Below are 27,602 nucleotides of genomic sequence, written 5' to 3'. Positions count from 1 at the left end.
GCATCGGTTTTCCTTTCGATGAAAGGTGTTGCTGTGGTTACTAAAAATAGAAATTTCTGTGAAATTCTTTCAAAATGCTACTACTCCTACAGTTTTGGCATGATTTCAGTATAACTTGGCACACAAGTAGACTACACTAAGATAAATAATTCTGTGCATCGGTTTTTGATATCGATGAACGGTGTTGCCGAGGTTACTAAAAATAGAAATTTCTGTGAAATTCTTTCAAAATGCTACTACTCCTACAGTTTTGGCATGATTTCAATATAACTTGGCACACAAGTAGACTACAATAAGGTACATAATGCTGTGCATCGGTTTTTGATTTGGATGAACGGTGTTGCCGTGGTTATTAAAAATAGAAATTTCTAAGAAATTCTTTCAAAATGCTACTCTTCCTACAGTTTTGGTATGATTTCAATATAACTTGGCACACAAGTAGACTACACTAAGATATATAATTCTCTGCACCGGTTTTTGCTTTGATGAGTGGCAAGGATCATTTTCTATTTATTGCTGTTTTAAAGTTTCAAGTCGCAACTGGTACTTCTCTCTTCCTTTGTTTTAAGTATAAACCAGTAGAGCTACAGTCTTGACAGAGACTTCTGGTTAAATCAGGTTTGAAAATAGATTAATTATTTAGATTCTATTTATACCATTATCTGAATTATTTGCACTATATTTGTTTCAACATTTTATTTTAATATCTCCCTCAGTATGGTGTACAATTAGAAGGTTCGGACAAAATTCTACAGTGTTAAATTTTACCATTTAGTAAGTACCCCATGATTAAAATTAATGTTGTATTTGTTTTCTTGTTTTCAGAAAATGTTCTGTTTATACCAAAAGTCCAGCATTAAATCTATTAGTCCTCAAGAATAACAAATTGGGTTTGATAATTATGGGATGATATATTATCATTTAGTAGGTAAACACTAAGGTAGAATTTTCATTTGACACTACTAACTTTTTCATTGTCTTTAATATATAATCTGACTTTTAAATCTCTAACTACATTCAACAATGGTGTGAATGGCTGGCTCTCTTAATGCTTGAAATGCAGTGAAACTTTGGTATATGTTTGCTGGATATAGCTTCGTACACTTCTGTTCTTTTTAATGTTTTATTTTAAAGCAACATTTTCTTGTGTGTTATTTGCCGTATAAGTGGATGCACATTTAGAATTGATGCCCGCTACCATATGGTAGTAAGCCTCAATATACTGTGGAGGCTATTCACTCCTTTTTGCTTCCTAACCTTTGAATATATGTGTTAATGCTATGAAGGGAAGGTGACAACCTGAAAAATCTGGGAGGGAAATAGAAGAAAAAGATCCCGGTAGAAAAATAAATAAACCTACAATAGAGAGTTAAACGGCAAATTATGGCAAGTATTAATTTTAGCGTACTAGTAATTTGTGTTTAAAAAGGGGAGTTTCACAAATCAGACCAACCTGTTTCTGATCCCTTCGATAATATCAAGGTTTATTGATTTCAGTAAAGTGTACTTTTCGAGGAGATGGACAGTTTATACTGTATATTGTACAAAGTTTGTATGTGATTATAGGGGACACTTCAGCAGGATGATTTGTTTGAGAGAATCTTCAGCACAGTCCACCGACTCACTGCTGTCCCTTTAGCCACGAAGGATGACCAATTGTAGATCTCTTTCACAGCATTATGGATACTATGGTTGTCCACACATGAAAGTCCAATGAGTGTTTGTTCAACATTTTGTAAGTATTTTTGACATTTTTTGTTATTAAATTATCCTACATATTTTTGTTTGTTTTATTGCAAAGTTTCGTTAAATGCTTTAAAACTAATCCTAATTTTGTGTTTGACAATTACAAATCAGTGGTTTCTTGTCTTTTTGTGGCTGCTCAAACTTTCCTGGACAGTTGTCCCATGACTGAACACAGACTTTGCAAATATTTTCCTCCAGTAAACTCATGTATGTTTGACTAGTTTTGCTCATATTTCATGATGACCTTTACTTACATTTCAAGATAAAAGACCATGGTCAAAGAAAGGATCAATGATAAATCCTGGTTTATGTTTGCCAAGTTCGGATCCCAGCTTTACGGACCTTCACAACATCAGACGGGATCAGGTGCCATGAAAGAGTGAGCACCCCCTGCCGACCGGTCACACCCACTGTGTGCTCCTTGTCATGATCGGGAAATAATGGAAAAATCCGTCGACAATTCCATGTGTAAATAATGACCCAACAAGTAGTATAAAAACGTCAGTCACCATTTGACTCATTGATAAATTGTATTTGCTGACAAGGTCATTGTATCGACTATAGAACTTATGGAATGATGACTTTAAACAAGACTACAGATACTGTTGTTTCATCAACTTGTTTGTCAATAGTTTATCTCGTATAAGAAATTGTACATACGTTGAGCATGCTCTTGCGTATCGAATCAACAGAGAGATTTTGACTCCGTTTGCAGATGATGAAGGTAAATGGTTGCATACGTAAGGAGAGTTGACGATTGAAAGTTAGTCATCACGTTTATCATAAAACTTGTTTGTTAAATTACCTTTAACGTCTTTTCAAGTAACATATCCAAATATGAAACAGATGTGTCAGACTATATGGTATCTTTTATCTCAAGCTCACTGGGATATCTCGTATCGAGATAAGAATGGAAATAAGCATTGTTAAATGACAATACTTGGTCGATATACTTGTATCTAAATTCTGAGTTGAAGGCCACAGCAAGTATTTTCTTCTTTTCACGTATAAAATTCTGGACAAGTTCTGCTTCATATGAATACAGAATTACTCTGTAGGTCTGCTAAAAACAGGGCACAATAGGTACCAAAGGGAATCCCAATAGATTGTTGGAAGACCTGTAACCCTTTTCAAAAAATATTAAGTTTAAGATTTTAACTAAAGAATCTCATAAGTTTTTTATCTTTAAAAAAAATGAAAAATATTGTTTAAATATTTACACACTTTATCTTATATATAAGGTTTTTATCATAAAAAAACAAGAACAAAATATTGATTCAAAAATTTACACACTTTATTTTCTATATAAGGGTTTTATCTTTAAAAAAATAACCAAACTATTGGTTAAAATTGTTTCCTTTTATTTAAACTTTTGTGTGCGAAAGAATAGAGATAGATATTTACTTATTTAACTACAGTACCTCCTGCTATGAAATAATAAGGAAGTTTAAATATACACACTGTCAGAGATTAGAATGATTTAAATGAAAGAAGTAAGAATTTAAAAACGTACAATTCCTTACGTTAACAAATAAATGCAAAAGTAAAACAAATCTATCAGGTAATCAGAAATGTTGAAAGTTTCCTCCTTGTAATTTTTAAACATACATAGTCAATTGCAATGATTAAAAGATATGTACTGTAAGACTTCGAATAAGATGTTGGAATTTGGGAGAAATTTTAAATTATCAATTTTCATCAATCTGTGAAAAATTCTTGTTTAAAACTAAGAAATGAGTTATAAAGTCGAGTGAAATGCCAATAGCGCGACAAACATGAATTTGAAAAAATAATCTTTATTATGATGGATTTGTCTCTTATATTTCATTTTACATAAACGTAAACGTTATATAATCACCACAATTTATGAAAACCTTACAAAAATATTAAAATGAATTGCCTATGAAATAGCATACATAAACTATGAAGAAAAGGTTCTCCGCCTCCAAAAAAAGCAAAGGTTGCACGCTCGCATGGCAAGCACATGTTTATACTCTTCATACTATAACACAATTTTTAGAAATGAGTTGATCTTGTTTTATCCTTTATGTACCTTTTAATTTTATAATTTTTTAATCTAACGTTATACAATTAACAAAATTAAAAAGTTTTTTTTCAATAAAATTATAATATAAAACAGATCCTTTTATTGCAAATCTTGTTAAAAACTATACATTTTTGGGTTATCAAAACATTAAGCTAAGTCCAACAATACCTTGAAAAAAAATAGCCCAGAATTTTATAAAAATCGCAGCATTCACACTTTCCTGAAAATACTTTTCATCAGCAGTTACTGGGTATGTTTTATGCGTGTTTGTCATAAAACATAAAACAATTGTGCCCAGGATATTTCTTCTAGGGTTCGAACTACACAAGTACCATATTATTTTTTTTAAAAAATATTAAATTTTTGAAATAGCATACATAAACTAAAGAGAAAATTTTCCGTACTATAACACAATTTTTAGAAAAGTTTTTTTTAAAAAGTTTATCATTTTTGGGTTAATTTCATGAAAAAAAAACAATTTCAGTAATAAGAACTTTATTTTAAAATTTCAATTTAAAACCTAATATTATTTTTTTTTAATCGAAATACTATATTTAAATCTGAAATTATAGGCAAGCTACACGACTTGTTCCTTGAGGAACCTCACTTTGATTCTATTTCAAGCATTTACGAGAAGGAAATACAGATTTAAAGGAAGTCCTTTGCCCATTTATTAAATAAAATCATGAGGAAATTATTGGTCAAGTGCTACATAATAAACAAAGCCTACGCTATCTTGATCAGAATGCGGTATATCAAACATGAACACAGGCAATCGTGAGTTTACCATTATTATTTTTTTCATCAATTTCGAATTTTTCAATCAAAAGAAAAGTATTTTGTATGTGCACACATAATTTGTCAAGGGGGATTAGAATTACAAAATATAAAGAACATTTTTAATAGCTTTATGATATGTTGATCAATTCAGAATACAGCATTGTTCCATCACTTTTACTCATTGGTTCGAAGATATATATAGCAAAATCTAGATGTATGGAAAAGTATATATCTTAAGATTAATTGAAGTCGCAAATAATGTACATGTATATATAAAATTATCTTAAATATCAGTACAAGATTGTAGACTTTGTGATGGTTTTGTTTCCCCCTTTCTGCCTTAGCCCATAAAATGTAATCAATCTTTATCACTTTTATAAATAAATAGAGAGCATTATCTGGAATTTTAAAAACAAAAATGAAACTTTTGTTTTTCCATTTTAAAACATATGACTCCAATGGAGACCATAATTTCTACCTCAATAATTATTATTTACGAGTATAAGATGTTTTCATAACAAGCAGGTGTAACTCATTTAATGTCATAATCTCAAAATTTCGAATGTGATGTGTTTTGAAGTTTTTACTCTTTTCCCATCACAGTAATAGCTTTTGCCTATGTGTTAATGTTATTCAATAATTATTTAGCATACAATGCTGGGTATAACCAGGGACCGACAACTTACCAGTCTGTGTCGCCAGGCTACCAACATCATGTAAGTAGTCAAAAGGACACATACATGTATCACAGTTTTGCAATAGGTCAATGTCTAAAATACAAGATACAGTGAATCAATTTCATTTATTACTTTTTTGGTAAATTCATTTAAATCTTGAATACTTAATTGATAATTTACATAAACTTGGTCTGTATTTTCTGCTACATGTAACTAGTCGATCGACTTCATTCCACAGTGTTTAAGATATGGGGTTTATCGAAAATCTAGCACGCAATAAATGTTTGATATAGCTTTGTTTTCTCTAAAGTCAGGCGCTAAAGTGTATGGTTCTACACAAGTTGTCACCATAACACAAACACCTACGAATTGGCTCTGCCCCGCCATTTTTTCCTGTTTGTGTTGCTTTTGGCCTTTAGGATTAGTTGCGATCTTCTACGCTTGGGAGGTTTGTTGATGAGCAATTTTAGATTGTTGAACTTTGATAATGTTCATTTTAATTTATTTCCTTAAAAAGGCAAAATACTTAAAATTCTCTTAGCATTTCATCATTTCTGTATGTACATATTTATCAGTGCTAATATTATGTACCAGCATTTTATAGGCACAAATATATCGATATTAATGCTTTTAACACTAATATGTCTTACTGTAGGCCAACCAGAGAGTAGAGAGGAATGATTTACGTGGTGCTGAACAATCTGCCTCTTGTGCCAAAACCTTGACAATTACATCCATTTTCATCGGACTCGTCACAGTGGGAGTCGTGTTAGCTTTATATTTCACGAATGTACTGACTTTCCAACAAAGAATCAACCCGTAAAAGAAACTGCGATTGGCAATGAGATAGACATAATTTCACTTCCTTAATCATTTTGAGATATTGCCAAGTATGAGTACCATTTATCAAGGTTCTGCTTACGCTTAAGAAGTTGATTTCATATATAAAGTGTTAGTTATTATCTTTTCCAAAAAAATTTTTCAAAGACTGTGCTAATTTTTTTAGTTAAACGTGTTATTTAGTCAATTAATGTACAATACACCTCTCTGGAAGTCTTGAATTTATTTACAAATTGTGAATATATAACAAAATCATGTCTAGATATAAAACTTTATTTAAGATATGAAATACAACTCGGGATTTAGTAATACGATACCTGTAGAACCGCAACATCTTATTGAGGAATAAAAAAAGACAGCAATGTTTTCATTTAATTAATCAACTTCTGGTTATTTTTAATCTACCTGTATGTAAGATATAGCGACCTAAAGAGGATGGTTTAATTTCTTTTCAAGAATTTTACCTTTAAAGTTAGACCTTTTTTTTGGACCCAGGACTATTCGAAGGTGTACTTTTGTAACAATTTCTGAGCACTTGGGTGAAGGAACAGGTGCTGTCTAATTTTGTTGACCCAGGTTAGTTGCAGCCGGGATTTAAATTTCCGATCTCGGAACGAGCGATCTACTGAGAAAGCTACCATGCCGGTGTTTGAATAAGAAGAAACTGTCATCAAAGTCAATTACTTAGTGAATCCTTTGCTATTTAATATATGAATACCATAAATGTATGATTAAAGCAAATTATACCTCCCGCTTGAGGGTATTTATAGTAATTGGGATGCCCGTCCGTCCTTCTGTCTGTAAGTCCGTTCGTCTGTTACGCTTTGGGGTACCCAATTCTTATCCGCAACTCCTCTCGAACCACTGAATGAAATTTGATGAAACTTTTACAGAATCTTTATTATATATTCCATTGTGCACCTCCTATTTTCACTGGAAGAGGACTTGCTGGATAGACGCAGGAGGGTTTTGCGCCAACGTAAAGAACGTATACATGACGTTAATACCATTAGACATTATCGGTATGCAGGTGGATCTTAAATATTGTGGAGAGTCATCACTGTTACCTGGAGAACATACTTGCATATTGTTGGTGGGCGTGTCACAAGGTAGTACTTCAAGGACACTATCTTGGTATCCCATGTTTTGCCGTTTGCACGTCATAACGGCCACCTTTCATTTTTCACGAGACAATGCCAGATGACACAGGGCAAGGATAGTTACAGATGATCTCCAAAAGCAGAATATCGTTAATTATCATGTAATGTCAATAACCTCTTGCTAATCTCCAAGAACTTACTGCATCATTGAATGGAATAACCTTCCCCAAAATGACCTGTGATGTCTCGTTAGGAGTATAGCAGAGGTTTTACCCGTTACTGACTCTGTTTTACAATTGTAGTAAATTTGCTGTGTGACCTTGTATTGGTGTCTACCTTTATTCTGGAGAATCTGTCCTTTCCTGACTATTTACAGGGTTTCGAATAAATTGGCAAATGTTTCCTTAATGCTTTTCATTTGTTTTCATTCTGACATTATGATCTGCATTTCATCGTCCTTGTAAATCCAATATCCCCTACTTGTTTGAATAGTATACTTTGAAAATAAAGCAAAAGACTTTTTCACTTGATTTTTTTTTTGACAGGGTTCAGGAAAGAGACCATTTAAGCGGAAAGCTCCACTACAAAAAAAAAGCTTCCAAAGTTTGAATATTGAAACAAATGTAATGTGTTTCATAACAAGCTTTATGCGTTATAGGGAAATAATTGATACATTATAGAACATAATGAATAATTCCAGTTTGAACAGCACTTATGTATTTTAAAAGATGAATGAAGCCATACCTTCATGACTCAAACCCAAGGAAGTGTCCGAGTACCTTGTAACTCGAACATGTAACACGCGTCTTTTCACCTCTGCCAGAAGTCAGGGTTTATAAACATAGGATGAGTAGCACCAACCGTAAGTTAAACTTCATACGTTAGCTGTATTGTTCCCTATCTGGAATTAAAGTGGCCATAATGAATATTGACATGCTTAATTTGAATTAAGGTACTCCGATCCTCAGGTTCGAAAAATCAGGCAATGACTAATTGAAAATACTCATTAAAATAAATTCTTAAAGTAATTGTGTTTAACCCACGATAATTCTTCAAACTAAACCTTTACAGTTAATCATATGATATAGGGAAAATTATTGAATCTCAAATAAATTTTCGGGAAATCCGAATAAAAACACTTAGTATGCATTTTCCAATTCAAATTTGATCAACAAACACATTTTAGAATTAAAATTTATAGGTATCCAGGGTTTTAAAAACATTGCATATGATGTACTTCAGTTTCTTCTATTTTATTTGATCATTTTACAATGAATTGTGTATTAAGATTTTACTATCATTGCAAAACACCATTAATCACTTTGAAGTCCATATCATGTCAATAAAACATTGGTGTATATGGTTAGATTAAAAGAATCTCAATTTCTTTAAATATTAAATTTTGAAGTATACTTTTCTGGTGTAAAAATTTCTACTTTTTATGAGACGTTTCTGAAACTTCAAATAATCTTGAAGCACATCGAGAGGTATTAAATGGAAATTGTTGAATGAAAAGATTTAATTTTTAAGCTTCATTTTGAGACTTTTTGAATAAAATAAAAAAAATTAAGAGGAACTGTGAAAAAAAAAATCATGAGACTCAAGAAATGTATTTTTTTTTTACATTTATTACCACTAAATAATTCTTCAACCACGAAATCAAATCCCCTTTAACAAATATATATTTTCCTCAAACCGCGAAAATTTGACACTCGAAAATATGTGATTTTACTGTATCCTTCCTAGCTAAGGATCGGAGTACCTTGATATGTTTTATGCGCCCAGATCGATAGATCCGGGCGTATATTGTTTTTTTCCTGTCTGTCTGTTTGTCTGCAAACTTTAACCTTCGCCATAACTTTTGAACCATGAAAGATAGAGAATTGATATTTGATATGCATACTCCACTTATGAAGTTCTTTCAAATGACACCAAGATCAATGACCTTGCGACCTTAATTGCGACCTATATGCTAACAATATCTTTTTTTCTACAAACTTTAACCTTCGCCGTAACTTTTGAACCATGAAAGACAGAGACTTCATATCTAAGATGCGTACTTCCCTTATTTAACTTTTTCAAATGACACCAAGATCTATGACCTTAAGCTTGTGACCTTGACTGTGGCCTATATGCTAAAAATAGCTTTTTTGATCTTTCACCATAACTTTTAAATCATGAGAGAAAGAGACTTCATATTTAATATACATACTCCACTAATCAAGTTCTTTCAAATGATACCAAGGTCAACGACCTTGTGACCTTGATCTATATGCTGAAAATAGCTTTTTTGAACTTTGTTGCCGCCGGGTGCATAGTGTTTCACAAACACATCTTGTTTTTTTCAGCATTTTTGGTCAAATTAAAGAAGGAGAGATTCCGAAGACGTTGAATAAATCTATTGCAAAATAGTAGATCTATATTTTCCCCGGATCTGAAACTTAATTTCATCATCATGTCGGACCTGATTACTAAACAATATCTTTTACATGTGTATCCTTTCAATTTATTATTAAACTAACTTCCTTATAAATGTCATGCCTCCTTTGCAATTCAGTGAACAAGATTTTACAATTATAATTTAAAGAAGCTTAATTTACTCACTTGGGTTGTTTGTATAACGTCCTTTTCGAGAATTCTTCACTCGTATTTAGACGCAATAAGAGAACTTTTATCCGTGTACATACTACGACACAGCATCTTGGTTTTGAAGAAGGAGACGTAAGTTTCAACACTTTTGAGCAAAAGTTAAACAGTGTGCTACACGGGCGACCCCTACTTTGTAGTCACAACCTCGTAATTTACAATTTCTCACAGAAGTTTAAAATCTATTTTGTACACCTTTTTTTTATTTTGCTTATATGCACAAGAAGATATATATATATATATATATATATATATATATATATATATATATATATATATATATATATATATATATATATATATATATATATATATATATATATATATATATTGCAATTTTTTGTTACTTAGTACCTTAATTGATTGAAAGTTGATCTTCTCGCAAAAAATATAGTCAAGAAGCTAATATTCAAATCAATTTTTACTGCTTTCTACAGTTCAATTTATGGGTTTTTTTTTACCTTTTACCTATATAGCATACAATGCTGGGTATAATCAGGGTACGACAACCTACCAGTCTGTGCCGAAAGACTTTCAACAATGTGTAAGTATTTGAGAATTTAAACTTCTTTTTTTTGCAATTTCGTTTATAAATGATCAAAAATATTATAAAATAGAATAAATCAATCTAATATACTAAATACATGTCTTTCTAAAAGCACTGTGAAATGATCTTAATTTTCACATGGTAACACGATGTTTTTAAATCTCTCTGGTAAGTTGATTTTATTCCTTTTCAGCTTTAATTAAGAATGTTGATTTTTCAAAAGCTTTGTATTAAGCAATTTTTAAAATATACTGTTAATTCATATCCTTTAAAGCCCGGCGCTAAAATGTATGGTTCAACACCAGCTGTCACTACAACATACTCACCAACCAACTGGCTCTGCCCCGCCATATTCTCCTGTTTGTGTTGCTGTTGGCCCTTGGGATTGGTTGCAATATACTATGCTTTGCAGGTTTGTTACACAGATAACTTAGGTATTAGAGATCCGAAATATTCTTTTATTCTTTAAAAATTGCCTTTAAATGGTATTTTTATGCATCTCATCACTCAAATTTTATAAAACATATTCATATACCGCTATTTAATAAACAAAATATATCAATATTGATGAGTTAATCAGTAATTTTTTAACTTTAGGCAAACCACAGGGAAGAAATGAATGATTTGTATGGCGCGGAGCAGTCTGCCTCTTGTGCTAGAAGTTGTACATATGCGTCAATTTTTTGTGGTGTTATCATGTTTGGTGTCTCACTGGCTGTGTTTTTCACCGTCCAGCAGAAAAACCACCATCTTCCATAAAACAACTTTAAATGTATGATCTAATTTAAAAAGTGAATCTCCAAAAATGTTTTGAAGTTTCAAAAATTTATTTTGATTAAAAACTAATGATATTTTAAAAAAGATCAAACTAACTTATTTACAAACAATTTATAAGAGTCTGACACATCTATTTCATACTTGGATATTTTAATCGAAAAAAACGTTGATGGTAATCTAACAACCAAGCTCTATGATAAATGTTATGACTTTAACTTTTCTATCGTCAACTTCCCTTGCTTAGGCAGCAATATACCTTCATCACCTGCATACGGAGTTTAAATCTCTCTGTTGATTCGATACACAAGAACATGCTCTACATATGAACAATTTCTAAAAAGAGGTAAATTACTGACAAACAAGTTTATAAAACAAGAGAATCAGCAGTCTCGTTTAGAGTCATCATTTCGTAAGTTCTATGGTCGATACAATGACCTTGTCAGCAAATTCAATTTATCATTGAGTCAAATGCTGACTGACGTTTTTCATGCTAATTGTTAGTCCATTATATATACATGTACTTTGAATTTTTCCGCTATTTCCCGATCATGACAAGGAGCACACGGCGGATGTGACCGGTCCAGTTTGCATTATATGATGCCCAACATTTTTGTCTTCTTAAGAAGTTTTTTTTCTAGTCTCTTCTTACCCCCTTACTTTGTGTATTTTTGTTTTGTGTCGTTCACTTAAATAAATGACTTTTTCAATTTCAATACTGCTGTTATTTTCTTTGAATCCATCAAAAACTAGCTCAGTTGACTTGGCTTCGGTCTTGTAACAATAACAAAGGAACATAAAGATTTTTTTTTACTTTTTAGTAAAATTAATCAATATTTTGTTTGACATAATTTGTATAATTAATTAAAATTGTCTTTATTTAAATATATTTGCAGTTAATAATATTTTAATCTTCATTTGATTTAGAAAATGTTAATACGGTTTGCAAAAATTAAAAGAAAAACAGAGGAGGGGGGGTTATACATAAAAATCAATTATTACGAGACCGAAAAAAGTAGCATCGTCATTAATAAATGACAATATTCGTCAAAGATGATTTATAATTGTTTTCAAGAAGTAAAAATTACAAGGAACAGAGCAATTTGTCTTTCATACTATATGCTTTATTGTAAAAAAAAAATAGAAATGAGGGAGGGGTCGTGAATGATTTTTGTTTCTTTTTTTTAAAAAAGAAACAAGTGCAAATCTGCCAACTTATTTCATTCTCAATATACCGGTATGATAGTGGCACTACCCCCCCCCCCCCTTTTTTTAACATTACAACTAGTACTATTTTAAGAAATATAATTTGATTATGTTTATTTAGAGGCCGAAAAGACCCTTATTGAAACTCTTTCTTTATAAGAGAGGTAAAATCAATGTAAATGTAAACAAGTTTAAATTCTACAGATTGTTGGAATCTACCAGGGAACGAACACAACTCCAGAGAGAGGCGGAATTCTGACTTTGATTTTTAACACAAATCCACTACAGCGTTATGAAAAGTTTCATATCAACCAACCTCCTAGTTGAGCGCAAGCGCGTTTCACATTCTATCCGCCTTCCTACTTAATTCTTCATTTTGAGGTGTATTTAAATATCCTTTGCAGTGAAATATATTAAAATTTAAAAAAAATTAATCAGATGGTGTCAAAAGACCTCATTTGGCAAGAGATGCCGTTAATCCCCTATGGGACATTTGCAGTCTACATCGATCCTGTTTGCACGCTTCAGTGATCTGTCTTTTATTGTTACGTATTTAAAAATACACTCCCTGCCATTCAATAGAAGGAAATTCCATTATTTCATAGAGAGAATATGGCTTCTTACGGACAAACATCGGGCGAAAATGGTAAGATAGAAATTTAAAGTGTGTTGTTATAAGGTAATTATAACTGTTAAAGCGGTAGAAACACGGAAAGAATTGACATTTGTAGCAAAACTCTGGTGGTTGTTTACGCCATTGCTAAAGTCAATGAAGCGTGACGCATGGTACAGACTCTTTATCTCACTATTATTCACAATTCAAAAGGTCTAACTGATTACTGTAAAAGTTCTTAACAGTCAAAAAAACATTACATGGCTAAAAAAAAAATCCAATACACATACAGGCAGCTGACAGGTACATGTATAATATAATACGCAATATCGTTAAACTATGGGCTTAATTCTCCATATCTACTTTAAAAAAAAAGAATTGAACAAAACATAAAAAAGGTAATATTAAAATATTTTTTACTTAAAAAGTTTGCTTTTATCTTCACTTTTATTTGCTTCCTGGGCGAAAAACGTTGTAATTGAAAAGTTTTCCTCTCTGTTGATAAACCTGGTAAATGTACCACGTGAACACTTGAGCAACGTTACAGTTCAGTTCTTTCACAAACACACCTTGTTGATAGAAGCACTGCACTAAGTTTGAATTAGATGTAAATACACAAGTGCATATTTCTTTGTAGCATACAATGCTGGCTATGACCAAAACGTGGGACAGAACCCTCCAAACCAAGGAATGACGAACCGTAGGTACTCTAGTGTTAAAGCATGATTTCAATCACGAATGATTTTCAACACGCAGTTGTTTTTACTATCAAACGATTTCAATTACTATGAACAATACCATTTTTTAAGCACTCAGTTGTTTTTATTATTATCAACCGATTTCAATCTCTTATTCACTATACCCTTCTTTTCAGCTTGCTTTTTTAATCAACAAAAGATATTTCAAATTATTACAAATACACATAGATTGCATACACTTAATGTACATTATCTTATTTAAATTGAAATACTAGGCCATGATTTGTTTTCAATACTAGTATTTACTTAATATTTTCAATAAAAACCATTATATTATTATAATAATATATGTATAAAATGTCCTTGTAGCATACAGTGCAGGTTTTGACCAAAAAGTAGGACAGAATCCTCAAAACCGTACGTACTTTTATGTTAAATTGTCCACCAAGAAGGGGTATTCTGAAATGTGCTTAATTTGATGGGTTTTTTCTTCAAAAAAAGAAAACAAATAATTCGAAATCAAAGCTTATTTTTCATGTTAATGTTGGCGCATTGTGTTTTATACTTGTAAAATACAAGCGTATTTATTTGGCTAAGTCTATATTCATTTGTGCTTCCACAGAAATATGTAGAATAAGGCTTTCTTCTCAATGAATGAACATCAAAACTTCTAGTATACAGTATGCGTATATACTTTGCGGAAAATAAAGATACGTTATAAAATATGCAGATATTAATTGTCTAAGTTTTGTGGGAATTCCTCTGAAAAGAATTTAGGTAAAAGCATTTTATTCTAGGTCTTCGAAACATTATTATTCGCTTGATCTTATGATGATGATGATGATGTGTGAATCATTTAATTATTTATAATTTCTTACTCCGGATGCTTCTTGCGCTCAAATTCAGAAATTATGAATAATCATATGAGCTTTTGGAAAGTTTCTTCATTATCAAAATGTTATATAATTTTATAAGGAAGTATTTTTATTGCGCGCCTTCATTCTTGATTTCATTTTTACTCTGAAAATTAAAATTTCAATGCATGACTTAGATGTAATAGAAAAATCAATGTCCATGAAATTTATTGAGAGCTTTAATACACATAGATATTTATGTACCCGGTATGCTCATTACATGAAAATTGAAGCTGATATATTTAGTTTTTTTTTAAGTTTTACATGATGTGTTCTTGCATTGAATTTAAAGAAAGTCTGGTAATTTATTAATGAACATAAATGTAAGGTTCTATCGTTGTAAATTTTGTAGCTGTTAACGCTGGTTATAACCAGAATGGAGGACAATATCCACAAAATCAAGGCCCACCAAATCGTGTGTTATTCAAAAATTTATCAACGAATTATGCCTATGTTATTAAACCCGTGTAAGATTTCCATGTCCAAATGGTAGTCCAGTAGCCTACCTTAATATTACGGATCTACATAAAAAATGTTTATGAAACGTTCATGGAACAAGGTACACAGATATCCAAAATACAACAATATTAAACGAGAATCCCTTTCACTGGTGATACTGGCTCATTTAGATGAAGTCTTTTTGCTATTTTGGGTTTTTTATCTTGTAAAATGAAATCTTTTTTTTTTTGTTCTAAAGTTTCACCAAAAATTTTATTCTGCTTTTAAACAGCTAATTCTGCTGGATATTGATCATATTTTAAAAACAATATCTGCTTTACTATTTTATAAAACTTTCATTGTTCATTTGTCCAATTTTAAAAATGATTATTAATTCTTCTTTTGGGATTGCATTTAAATATCCGTTGCAATGAAATATGTGTAAATTTTGTTTTTGATGGTTTCAGAATACATGTACTTGTATTTGTTAAGTATTTGGCAAGATGTCATATTATTCCCATGGGGCATTCCCTGCTTAATACATACGTTATTATCAAACAAAGTATAATACATGTAGTATAAAGCAATATTAACACCACAAGAATTGACATTTCTAGCAAAAATCTCTATTTGGTGTTTAAAGTCATTACTTAATTCGATGAAGTGTGACCCATTGTAATCAATTTCTCAATTATTATTATTCACAATCCAGAAAAATTCGAACAGCCATCTACTTGCATATGATTCCTGTAAAAAGGTTCTTTGACTCCAAAATACAAATAGAAATCATCAGTTATCAACAGGAATTAATTTCAAGATACATATGAAAAATCATTCAATCATATACATAGGCTTGTTTCTCCATACCTATAAAGAGAGAAAATGTAAATTGTAAAGGGTCAGATAAAACCGTTTGCACACATTTGCAGAATTAGTTTTCTTTTGTCTTTACTCTTTGGTTGCTCTGAGAAAGACATTATAATTGGATTACTTTCCTTTGTCTTGATATCTCTGGAAAATTGTACAATGAACTACATGAATAGATGAACAACGTTACAGTTCAGTTGGTTCGTAAATCACATCTTGTTGGTACATGCAATGCTGAGGGCTTAAATGCAAATACACATATATCTACCTGATGATCTTGCAATCTGATATACTTGTTAAGGCATGGATCTACTGATATATGACGCTGTTTTGCTGCATTTGGTTTATAAACTGGGCGAAGATTCATTGTTAAGAGAAGGTCTACTTAATTATTAACATGAGTAAGGTCATATAAAAAGTCGAAATATTTTACCCAATAAAAATATTTTCACATTACATATTTAAAGAAATTGAGGTCCATTTGAATCTAACAGTACTCTCTATAGATATTAATATAAATTAACATGAAATTGGAAGTGATTAATGGTGTTTTGCAATTATAGGAAAATCTTTATTCTCTGTGTATTGTAAATTGATCGAAGTAAATACCAGGTATTAGAAATTAAAGTACCTAATATATTTTTTAAAAAAAAATGTCCATATTTTTCAAAAGCCTGGATACCTTATCACTTTTATTTCTTTAATATATTTTTTGAATATATTTGAATTGGAAAATGCGTTTCCTGAAACTTAATTTGAGATTTACTAATGTTTTCTATATAACATGATTAACTTTAAAGATGAAGTTTGGAGAATTATAGTGGGTAAATACACGCTACTTTAGGAATTCAGAGACATTTTTGTGAGCATTTTCAATTAGTCAATGCCTGATTCTCAGAAACTAAGTATCGGAGTACCTTAACGTTCATATAAACCTACAGTACTTGTACATAAGATTCACTGGAACTTTTGTAGCTGTAACGCTTGTTATAACCAAATTGGTAGGCAAAATCCCGAAGTCGAGTATATAAATATCCAAAATACAACAATATTATTTGAGAGTTCCTGTCACTAGTGATATCGGCATGTTAAATCAATCTTTTTGCCATGTTGGAAAAATTTTCATGGACTTTAATTTCTCAAAGCTAACTACATGTATTTATTGCTGCAGCTTATTCCGCTGGATATAACCAACCCCCACCCCCAGCATACACACCGAATCCTCATGGCTACCCCGGAAGTCAAGGCTACCCGGCGGGTCAAGGCTATCCCACGGGTCAAGGCTATCCGACAGGTCATCCTGGTTATGGTCCACCGCCTCCTGTTGTACAGCAGCCTCAACACCACACAACAACAAACGTCGTGGTACGTGGTAGAAATTAAATTATTCAACTGGCCATCGTAGGACGACTGAATTTTCGAAATTCTTCAGATCATTTCATTTTCAAGAGCTTACTCAAACACACCTGGGCATATGTGTCTCATTCTCCGTTTGTCAGTCTAAATTGTCTTCATCAAAAAGCACTTTAATTATAACCTAGGTCATTTCTTCTTCTTGAGAGAATTTATATCTTTCATATTTAAATGTCCGTTACCTAGGTGATGAAAACGTTCTAAATTGGATTGAATGAAGATATGTTATTTATATTTTGTATTACCTGTCACGTAAAATATCCAAAAATTTTAATGATTGTGAACCTCATTTCTTGACTTTCAAATTTGATTTTCATTTAAAAGACCCTGAAAGTGAGGGGCTTTGCTTGTTGATTGTCGGTAATACAACAACAGTTCTATCTTTACTTTGTTTGAAAAACTGCATAAACGTTTTGTTTCAGGTGACGAACAATTCGTGCCCCTCGGTCCTTTTCATCAGACGCCGTTTCCACAGTGATTATCTTGTTCCGGCTATTTTGGCGTGTTTCTTCTGTTCCCCTTTGACTGGGATTCCCGCCATTATTGCTGCATGCATTGTAAGTATATACGTTTTCAATTGAATTGCCAAAATGACCTTGATATCAATACGAGACCTCTTTACTTATTTGTACGGTTGTAAAGAAATTTTAGTTGGATCATTGTTTGTTATATTTGGCGTTTTCATAAATGTGTAATAATACACTTTCTACATTACTTATCACTTATTTGAAAAAATGATATAACTTTAATTCAGGCGAGAGACCGATTTGACAATGAAGACATAGAGGGTGGACGCAGCAGTGCCAGATGGGCTCTGGGATTAACACTGCTTTCTGTGTTCCTCGGGATCGGTTGTTACATTCTTCTGGTAGTACTCTCGGTGTCTGGTTCCAGATCTGACAACTATAATGGCTACTAAAGATTGTCTGGAAACAAATTCAGACTGCTCTAAGGCCTTTATTTGTATTATTGTTGTTTAATTTTTTTTTGTATATTGTCGAAGTATATTGTTGCTTACATTATTGTGCTTTATATATTGTATAATTTCACTTATGTGCTTCTATACAGAGGGAATAATGTTATACAGTCATTTTAAGTTTGGAAAGGAACATCTGATAACAATTTTTACACTTGATAAAAAAGCATCAAGGATTTCACATATGGTTGACGGAAATCACTTTCACTTTATATAGTTAATTACGTAATGAAACGCAAATGGTACTCAAAAATGAATATGACGAACGGACAATGGTTCATTTCTAAGCTCCTTTTAACAAATTCAATAATTGTGAGAAGGACAAAATACACATTGAAACATTATGGGCTGGTATGTACAATAGATAATCAAGCTTTCCCTTGATGAACAGTCATACCAGGAGCCCTCCGTACTAAACATAAAAATGGAGCATTCGTGTGAAAACATTGCATTTATGCTTAGTTTGCTTTGCAATCAAGGTCTAAAGACCTTATATCCTCGAAATGAAATGCTGATTTTAAACAAGACAATTAAAAGCCATGTAATATCAACGAGATGGGCAAAGATATCGAAGTTCACAGTAATCTATCTCAAATAACCTTCAAGAAATGTCCAGAGTTTGGAACCGGTGCCTACGAGAAGTAATCCTTCCCTATCGACCGGTCACACATACTTATACCTTGAACCTTATGTAACTATGAAAGATTGATCATGGTCTTGAGTGTTGAATAAGCTAAGAGAGGTAGTAACCATTTAAGCTGACAATGTAAACAAGGTATGTTGATGAGACAAAAGCTTTATATCTATATACATTTCGTTTGTTATACAGTTCTGTCGTTAGTTTTCTATAGAATACATAATTAGATGTTGTTTATGAGGAACTCGTACATACATACAGTATAGAATCAGAGTATTTTTAACAAAAGAATGTAATTTCGTCGGTAACCAATCACAAAATATGAAAATTCCATAGTTTATTCAGAAAGCTAATGTCTAATGTGTTATCAAAGTAACTATTAACTTACATTCTAATATCATATTTTTATACCACTGGCTTTAAAAATTTTATGATTTATTTGTTAGTTTTGTAAATCTAAAATATATTTCAAAATAAATAGTAGAATTTGGCGGAAATTTGTTGAGTTATCCCGTTTGTCATATACATTTGTTGAGTTGTGTTTTTATGAACATAATACTGTGGTGTCTTTTCTTTTTAGTTCAGTGGAAATTATCGAGTTAATGAGTAAAGTTAATTGATAAAACGCTTTTGATATTCAGATTTTTATTTCTACTCTTAAAATACAATCATATTCCCTGGAACAGTGATATTTTACATCAATTTCATATCACCAAAGAAACCATGATGTCATAAAAATAGAAACAAAACCGTGATACATGGAAAATTGTGTGTGAGTTGCACTTAGATTTTAACACGCCTAGAGTTGCAGTTAGTAAACATATAACATGCTGAGTCTCCATTCTAAAAAGAAACAAATATTATTAACCACTATAAACCTTATTCGTATGATTAATTCACGTTGAATGCATTTAGATTTTGATGAATTAAGACTGAGTCATGAGGTAAAGAAAAGAGTCAAAAGGTCATGTATTTATAGGAAAATGACTGTTCTTTTTCAGAAAGTTTGACACAACTTGTCTTATATTTTGAAATGCACAAAAATTAAAAATTAAAACAAATTTAAACCCATTTTATAGGAAGTATTAAAATTCCTTTAACTTAGACTAAATAATTGTCTATCAAATCGATGGACAAGAAAATAAAGAATCATAAGGCATAACTCGTAAAATTAGTTTTTTTTCTGAACTAGATTTCAACCTACCAGTGATACGTCTGGACGATGTCTAACGTGTTCAAACTCTAAATTTCATGAACAAGTATTAAATAAGACGCAGTCCTCATTGATGCGAACTAGATGTAGAATCTGATATAATATTTTTCAATTTCAAGATACAAAAAATTATTTCACGTTGTATAAAGTTTTGCTATTAAAAAAACTTGATTTCCGTCAAAACTGAGATTTAAGGGTAAAGCAAAATAATTCTGAAATAAATTTAAATATATGTACATGTATTCGTTTCGAAAGACTTTATTCGTGAAGAAAAATACTTTTTTGCTATTTTTTTATTAACATTTTAGTGAATCTTCACTGAACAACATTTCACATAATGATATTATTTTGCAAAGATAGTATAACAGGTCAAGTACATTACTTTATCAACTGGTCTTTGCATTTGCAAAAAACTGAGAAAAAAAAACTCATTTTAAAAAGTTCTAATGTTATTTAGGTGTCTGGAAATTGGTCCAGTTTATCACTTACATATATGTTACATAACAAATATACAAAGAAAAAAAATCCTTAAAAAAACTATTAAAAATTCTTTCTAATTATTTCTCTATTTCTACCTGTAGGTTATTTACAGTTTTAAAAGAATTAGACCATGTTCGAGAAAATGAACAGTGGTCAAGATAACAAGCGTTCTAAGCAATAGATTTCAAACAGTACAAATCTATGCACAAGGCATAAAACACGAACCCATGGTGAGATCAAGTCCTTTGGAGGCATAATCGACAAGTCTCGCTCTGTGTGAGCCCTATAATCGGGTAAACTTAAATAATTTTTAATTTCTCATAAATCTAACAAAATGTTTGGAATTTGTTGACCAAAACACGATCTAATGATAGGCTACACTTGCTTGATGGGCCATTTTAACGACCATAGAATATATGAGTTATTGATTTAATTATTGAAAATCCTGTAACAGCAACTTGACTGTTTACTACGCCATTTTAAAAATGAATCGTATTTGGAGAATTAGGAGAAATAGACACCGCATGGAGGTGATATTAGAATATATCTATATAAATAAGAAAAGTTGGATGTGACTTCTCTTTCAATGATTTTAAAAGTTCGAAAATTTCCTTGAAGTTTATGAGAAAGCAATTGACAAAAACCCTTTCTAAAATAAGCTGCTACACAAAAGTCCTTGAGAAATTCTATAAAACGTTGATATCTGTTATGTGTATATGATTTATAAAAATACTTAACTAAAACACTGCTTAAGTCAGCTTTTCATCATTTTTGGATTTAGTTCTGTAAATAGATACGGATTACAATGTAATAGTTTATATTCATCAAAAAAAGAGAGGATTGGCATATTTAGACAACAAACAAATGAAGTGGATAAATTCAAGTTTTACGTAACACAGTTAAAATATTAATAGTGGTCAAATATTTGCCATTCATCATCAGGTAGGACATGTGGTATTGATTTAAAGTATATGTCTCATGAATTAAGTATACAAATATTAATTAAACAACTACATTACTTCTCTTGAAAGCAGTTTTCAGATCTGTGCATGCGGAGAAGCACACCTTAAGACACAATTATCTTACGGATAATGAACATGTACATTACAGTAGAATAAATTACTTCTAATTAGATAGATGTTTTATACTTGGGTTAACTTTGTACAAACATATACCTTGCAGCTGACAAGTCTTGTGTATTTTAATTACAAAGTTCATTGTTTATTGAAGTAAGTATTTCACTGTTTTAAGTTTTAGGTTATGGCCAGACAGGGCAGAAAATAATGTATCGCTTAGAGACATTATCATTTCAAAGATAATGAGGGTTATTTGCATTGCAGAAATAAATGTAATTATCTTATAAATTGCACTCAGTGAAAAAATTCAATTTCAAAATTTTGTCACTTAGATGACAAAACAAAACCCTAAAGTCACATTTATGACAAGATATTTATTAAATTGATTCCTTCCATTAAGAGCTAGTTATAGTTATCATTATTAAAATAAAACTTAATTGTAAGAACAAGTACTGAACAGGACAGTTTGCAATTTATCACACGCATGGTTTAAATTAAAAATTTAGTATCGTTGTTGTTAATTCAAAATTCACAAGAAATTGGCAACTTTTTTTTTTATCAGTTGAAAAAAGAACCTTTCAATAGAAATATTTTTCCTTTTATGAAAGAAATTTTATAATAAAATTATGTTTTACAGACAGAGATTATAATTTGATGTTTAAATTTTCTGTCTCACCCAAAAAAAATTTAAGAAATCTAGTTTTAACAAATACAAATTATTTCAAAGCTCCGTTCTACTGAATTCATTTTAAAGCAAGAACCATTAATATTCAATTAATATTAATCTCTATGATTAAGGAGCAATTAATTATGTTTAGAAATATTTTTAAAATTATTGATATGTTTAATTGTAATAAGTAAACACTTTTTTAAAAATAATTTATTAAAGAAATAGCTAACGAATGACATTGTAAAGAACGCAAATGCAATTTGAAGTAACATTAACATGATTAAAGAGAAAATGACCACATAATAAATATACAATTTATTGTGACGAAAAGTTTTCATTAATAATTTAGCAAAATGAACAATTAAACTACAGTCACAAAATGATATAATAAGAACAACTCTAACACAGAACAGCATTTCTAATAACGAAATTCTTCTTCAGAACTTAAACATGGATTTTTCTCAAGAAGAAAATTATAGAGATCAAGATATCGTGTTGCTATTGAAACTGATCACTTGGGGGGTTTTCCTGTTCTTATCGAGTATTAGAGTCCTCCTCCTGCGCTTTGTTGTTCTTTTGAATTATATCATTGAAACAAAACTTGAGACACGTGCTTTTTTGACTTCCGTGACGATATCTACACCATGCACAGAAGAAATTTCCCATAAAAGTTGATAACGAAGTATACTGTCCTTCTCTGCTGCTTCCTAAAAATGAAAATAAAACATTATATGAAAAATGCATAAAGGGTCACGATAAGTCTTAAATCGTATGATAATATATATTGTATTTTGGCTTATGACTTTTAAAATTGTCATAAATGCTTCATTTGCCAAAGCCATTTATAATGATAAGTGTTTTAGGCTTTCTGATTCACAGGAAAGACCTTATAAGCATGAATTGTTGTCGGATTTCCATTCTTTTCCGATCGTGGCAGGGAGCACACGGCGGGTGTGTCCTGTTGACAGGGGATACTCACTCCTCCATGGCACCTGATTCCTTATCTGATGTTTAAGAGGTCCGTGTTTGCTCTGCTCCTGATTTGCATTCTTTGAATGGACTTTTGAGCCTGAATACTGTTTGTTATCTCCATATATTTCATAATAGACTCTTAGACATTCGATGGCGAGTTTTTAAAGATGACTTTTGCTTGTCTTTGTTTATTTAGGGAATTGACAAATCTCATATTCATTTGGATAAAAAAAAAGATGAGTACTAATACTTGTAACGACGAGACCAATACACTTTTGTTTCCATCTTTATAGCTATTGCCACTCCCTGTACCTATGTTGACTAAATTTATATTATACTGTACTCTATATCGTTGTTTCCTCTGTACTTGTGGTTTCTTAAATCTGAATTACTTTGGTATAACTTGAAAATATATGACCGTTCTCATTTAATTCTGCAGATAAGGTACACATGCCAGATTTGTATTAGGAAATTCTGATTCGTTTTGAACTTGAATTAATATAATTCAGATTTGTTCGGATAACCCAAGCGTACCAGCATTAACAATCATAAATTCATTTCAAATTCAGTGTAAACAATGTAAAAACAAAGAAACTGGAATTATGACAGGGAATCCTGGCACTGCATAGAACTTGAAGCCTCAATAAATATATAATCAGACAGATAACATGATTAATCTTATGTTAACATGGAATACCTTGTCACATTTAACGTTAATTAAATTATATAGAACCAACTGTTAGATGAAAGAGATTTTTCAGCAAAAAATCATTTTAATACGACCGACAGTTTTTTTATTGCAGAGAAAGAAGTCTTGTTAATAGGCATTTATTTATTTATTTATTTTTAGTTTTGCCTTACAATCATTTAATGAATAATCTGAAATATAAATATGTTGATGCATTTGTGAGTTTGTCACGAAAAGTGTAATATAATTTTTGGACGCATTTTTTTATTTTGTCACGAAAGTTGTTATTATATATTTTGGGACGCATTTTTTGAGTTTGCCACGAAAGGTGTAATGTATTGGAGGCGCAATTTTTGACTTTTTCACGAAAGGTGTAATGTATTGTGGATGCATTTTTCTGAGTTTGTCACGTAAGGTGTAATGTTTTGTGGACGCAATTTTTGAGTTTGTCACGAAAGGTGTAATGTATTCAAGCAACGGTCCAAATGAATGAATATTAAACTGCACTAATCACCTTCGTGTGTACTTTAATTAGGTTTACCTCGAAAATAAACCATGTGTTAATGAGGTAAAATGCATCTTCCTTTACAATTAACGCTTTCAATTGTCTTAAAAGCTACATACATGCTTCCTTCAAACTGTCAGTGTATTGAGGTTCTTTTTTTTTTTATAGAACAAATTCTATATAAAGACGATATAGAGTATTATCATTAAATTACGGAAAATTGATGAACAATATGACAAGGTAAAGGAAACGTGTCCGTTATTTCATATATCAAATACCGTTTAATCCATACATCAAATAAGTGTTCAGCGCCCAAAGAACTATATGCGGTATTAACCAACATTTGCCCCCCAAAATCAAACTTTGATGGAGTAATATTTAATTAAGTCCTTAAACAGGGGAAAATTTTGAATAATTTCAATAATGACGTCATATGTACGTAATGACGTCACAAATATGACGTAAATTTCAGTTTTTTATGAATTTTGCAGAAAAATGTACATATTTCGTCGATATTTTAAATAAAAGTCATATAAATATTTTGATATAATGTGTAGAATGATAATATCAATGAAATATGTCAATATTGTTCCTGAACACACATGCGCTTATAAATTTTAAAGCTTAAATTGTTGAAATTTTGTCCATAAAAAGGATATAAAATCATTTGTGACGTCATAAAAACAGAAATTGTGAATATGCTCTGGAACTATAATATTTTCTGTTAACTTATATTTCTCGTACAATTTATTGAATTCAGCACATTTCAGGAAGTTTTCAAAATTTGACTTTTGTGGGGGCAAACATATGCAATATACCGCATATAGTTCTTTTTAAATTTGGTAAAATGCTTCTTAAAGTATTAAAGTAATAGCATAGAATACATAGAGATAACGAATATTATTCAAGCTCAAAAGTCTGTTAAACAGTACAAATCAAGAGCAGAGAAAACACGAACCCCTAAAGAATAAGAAGAGATGCCATGAAGGAGCGAGCAATTCCTGCCGACCCATCACACCCGCCGTGTGTTCCTTCTCATGATCGGGAAATAGCGGACAAACCCGTCGACAATTCAGTGTGTGAATTATGGCCTAATAATTTTGAAATTTTATGAAGTGTTCCCAGAAATGTTCTTTAAATACTGGTAAATTTCGGTATACACGTATTGCATTTATAAGCATAGAATGATAGGTATAAAGGTAAGCCCTCAGTTACCTGTTGAATTGGTTGGTACTGGAGGTGGAGTGGTGGTTCCATTATCTAAAGCCATGGTTATACCCATCGCTTCCTCTATCCTTTTGATCTGGTCATACAGTTGGGTGTTAACTGATATTCCACCAACTATTTTCTCTTTGTTTTGAAGCTTGATAAGCTTGTTTTCAATAAGTTTCAATATGAAATCTTTGTTAGTTATGAAGTCAAAGTAATTCCAGTCTGGATTTCTATGATCGCTGGATGTATTATTTGAATTGTCTGTATTCTCAACCCTAAGAGTAGGTTGTGCACCAAAAATGCTCCTAGTTTTTGATTCTAGGATAGGATGTAATCCTATCATATGGGATTTATCATGAGTCTCCCCCAATGCCACAGAGGGATTACTTTCCTGGAGATCTGATGGTGCTCCAGCATCATTTTGACCAAAATTAAACTGTTGCGATCCCATTGTTGGAAAAGGTCTATCAAAACCTAATGGTTGTACTGGTAGGTGTTGTATGTTTTTACCATCATAGGACGAAGATGAAACCGTTGTTGGTATTGGTACTGGTGCATGACCAACAGAATGTTTTTCACTTGCACAATTGCTGTTTATTTTATGATGAGGATGAAGCATATTATTCATATGTGGCACCTGAGGTAACCCTATGGGTAGATTAAATCTAGGATGAATATTAAACACAGGACCACGAAAAAACATTCCCCCATATAAAGGGGGATTAGGATAAATTCTTCGAATAAACGGTCTTGGATGCCTTGGAATAAATGGATAGTGAGCACAAGAAAATGTAAAATATCCCACAAAATATATAATTAGCGATCTCCTCATTTCTGTCATAATATAGCCACATTATCCAGTGAGAATCAGAGAGCGTGCGGAGAAAACACCTCTCTTAACCAGGTAACTTTTAATTAATACGGCTATGAAGTCCCGTTGTATTTATTTAATCTAAAGCTACGTGTAGGTGGAGCAAAGTTGACGATGAATTATGATGCATATTTTTTTGCTACAAAAAGGGTTATCGGTCTATTTCGTAGAGCAGGAAGTATATATTTATCACCTGAATACGATTATAGTTTCCGGATTCTAAAAATAAAAACATTTATTACTTTAATTTGCTTAGTAAAGATTGTTCCTCTTTACAGAGATAAATATACTTTATATTTATAAACTGTTGTACGTTTATTTAATAATACTATTGTGAAACTATAACCTTATCTATTAAGGATGAACATTTCGCAAAGAGAAGTGAAATTAACAGATGCTACGGAAACATGACATATACATATATATTTACTTTAAAAAATGAAATAGTATTTCGTAAATTGTTCTGTATTAAACAGCCAAGAAAACGTTCCTTTTCAAAATCATAATACTTATTTATTTCATGATAAATCATTTCATTGGGTATGAAGTGACAGTATGCCGTAGTCGATAAGTGTGGCAAAACTTACAATGTTGGAAAGTGAAAAGTAATCAAGCCAAAAAGTTTATTGAAACAGTCGAATCGAGAACGGAGCAACACATGCTTCAAAAAACATCAGAAGTAGGATCAGATGCCATGGAGGAATAAACATGCCCTGTCGACGGATCAGTCGCTAGCTCACTGTCATGATCAAACAAAAGGAAAAATCCATAGAGAATTCGGTTTATGGCCTTATAATGAGTATGAAAAACGCCAGTCAAGTATTGTCACATATTGTCTTTGCTAAAAATGACATTGTATTGACAATAAAATATGCAAGATAACAATCAGTAGATGATCTCAAAAATCTTTTAAATACATGTACAGAGAAGGGACAAGGTTCTTCCATCGCAAATATGAACATCCCAGATAGCAGGATGTTATTGGACCTTTGTTGG

General features: G+C 31.4%; 4 protein-coding genes across 6 annotated transcripts in view; 3 read left to right on the top strand and 1 right to left on the bottom strand.

Annotated features, from left to right (window-relative positions):
• LOC134261726 (plexin-A4-like) overlaps window positions 1-7,713 on the top strand; it is a 48,258-nt gene extending 40,545 nt beyond the window's left edge. Inside the window, exons 25-31 of the mRNA XM_062744132.1 lie at window positions 736-774; window positions 1,567-1,735; window positions 2,009-2,125; window positions 4,366-4,570; window positions 5,222-5,289; window positions 5,561-5,698; window positions 5,906-7,713. The gene's annotated coding sequence lies outside the window, so the exon portion shown is untranslated. The remainder of the gene's footprint in view (window positions 1-735; window positions 775-1,566; window positions 1,736-2,008; window positions 2,126-4,365; window positions 4,571-5,221; window positions 5,290-5,560; window positions 5,699-5,905) is intronic.
• A 2,457-nt stretch (window positions 7,714-10,170) lies between these two features.
• On the top strand, window positions 10,171-12,048 carry LOC134261727 (transmembrane protein 233-like). The gene is made up of 3 exons (XM_062744134.1): window positions 10,171-10,380; window positions 10,658-10,795; window positions 10,981-12,048. Exons 1-3 carry the CDS (start codon window positions 10,282-10,284, stop codon window positions 11,140-11,142), a joined length of 399 nt encoding a protein of 132 aa, XP_062600118.1. The 5' UTR covers window positions 10,171-10,281; the 3' UTR covers window positions 11,143-12,048.
• An 807-nt stretch (window positions 12,049-12,855) lies between these two features.
• On the top strand, window positions 12,856-19,416 carry LOC134261725 (uncharacterized). 3 transcript variants are annotated; one of them, XM_062744129.1, is made up of 7 exons: window positions 12,881-13,009; window positions 13,614-13,676; window positions 14,044-14,091; window positions 14,941-15,003; window positions 17,065-17,258; window positions 17,729-17,863; window positions 18,061-19,416. In XM_062744129.1, exons 1-7 carry the CDS (start codon window positions 12,976-12,978, stop codon window positions 18,223-18,225), a joined length of 702 nt encoding a protein of 233 aa, XP_062600113.1. In that variant the 5' UTR covers window positions 12,881-12,975; the 3' UTR covers window positions 18,226-19,416. The 3 variants fall into 3 exon arrangements, with proteins under 3 accessions (XP_062600115.1, XP_062600113.1, XP_062600114.1); XM_062744131.1 differs by lacking the exon at window positions 14,941-15,003 and having other exon boundaries at window positions 12,856-13,009; XM_062744130.1 differs by lacking the exon at window positions 14,044-14,091 and having other exon boundaries at window positions 12,882-13,009.
• Window positions 19,417-22,604: 3,188 nt separating this feature from the next.
• Window positions 22,605-26,738, bottom strand: LOC134261721 (uncharacterized). The gene is made up of 2 exons (XM_062744121.1): window positions 25,739-26,738; window positions 22,605-23,065 (listed from the first exon to the last, which is right to left on the bottom strand). Exons 1-2 carry the CDS (start codon window positions 26,574-26,576, stop codon window positions 22,893-22,895), a joined length of 1,011 nt encoding a protein of 336 aa, XP_062600105.1. The 5' UTR covers window positions 26,577-26,738; the 3' UTR covers window positions 22,605-22,892.
• Between the last annotated feature and the right edge of the window lie 864 nt (window positions 26,739-27,602).

The sequence above is a fragment of the Saccostrea cucullata genome, unplaced genomic scaffold, assembly GCF_032062105.1.
Source record: "Saccostrea cucullata isolate Sc308-1 unplaced genomic scaffold, CSIRO_AGI_Scuc_v1 ctg2476, whole genome shotgun sequence".
Taxonomy (NCBI): domain Eukaryota; kingdom Metazoa; phylum Mollusca; class Bivalvia; order Ostreida; family Ostreidae; genus Saccostrea; species Saccostrea cuccullata.
Note: the sequence above shows the minus strand (reverse complement) of the source record. Positions and strands in the feature narration are given on the sequence as shown.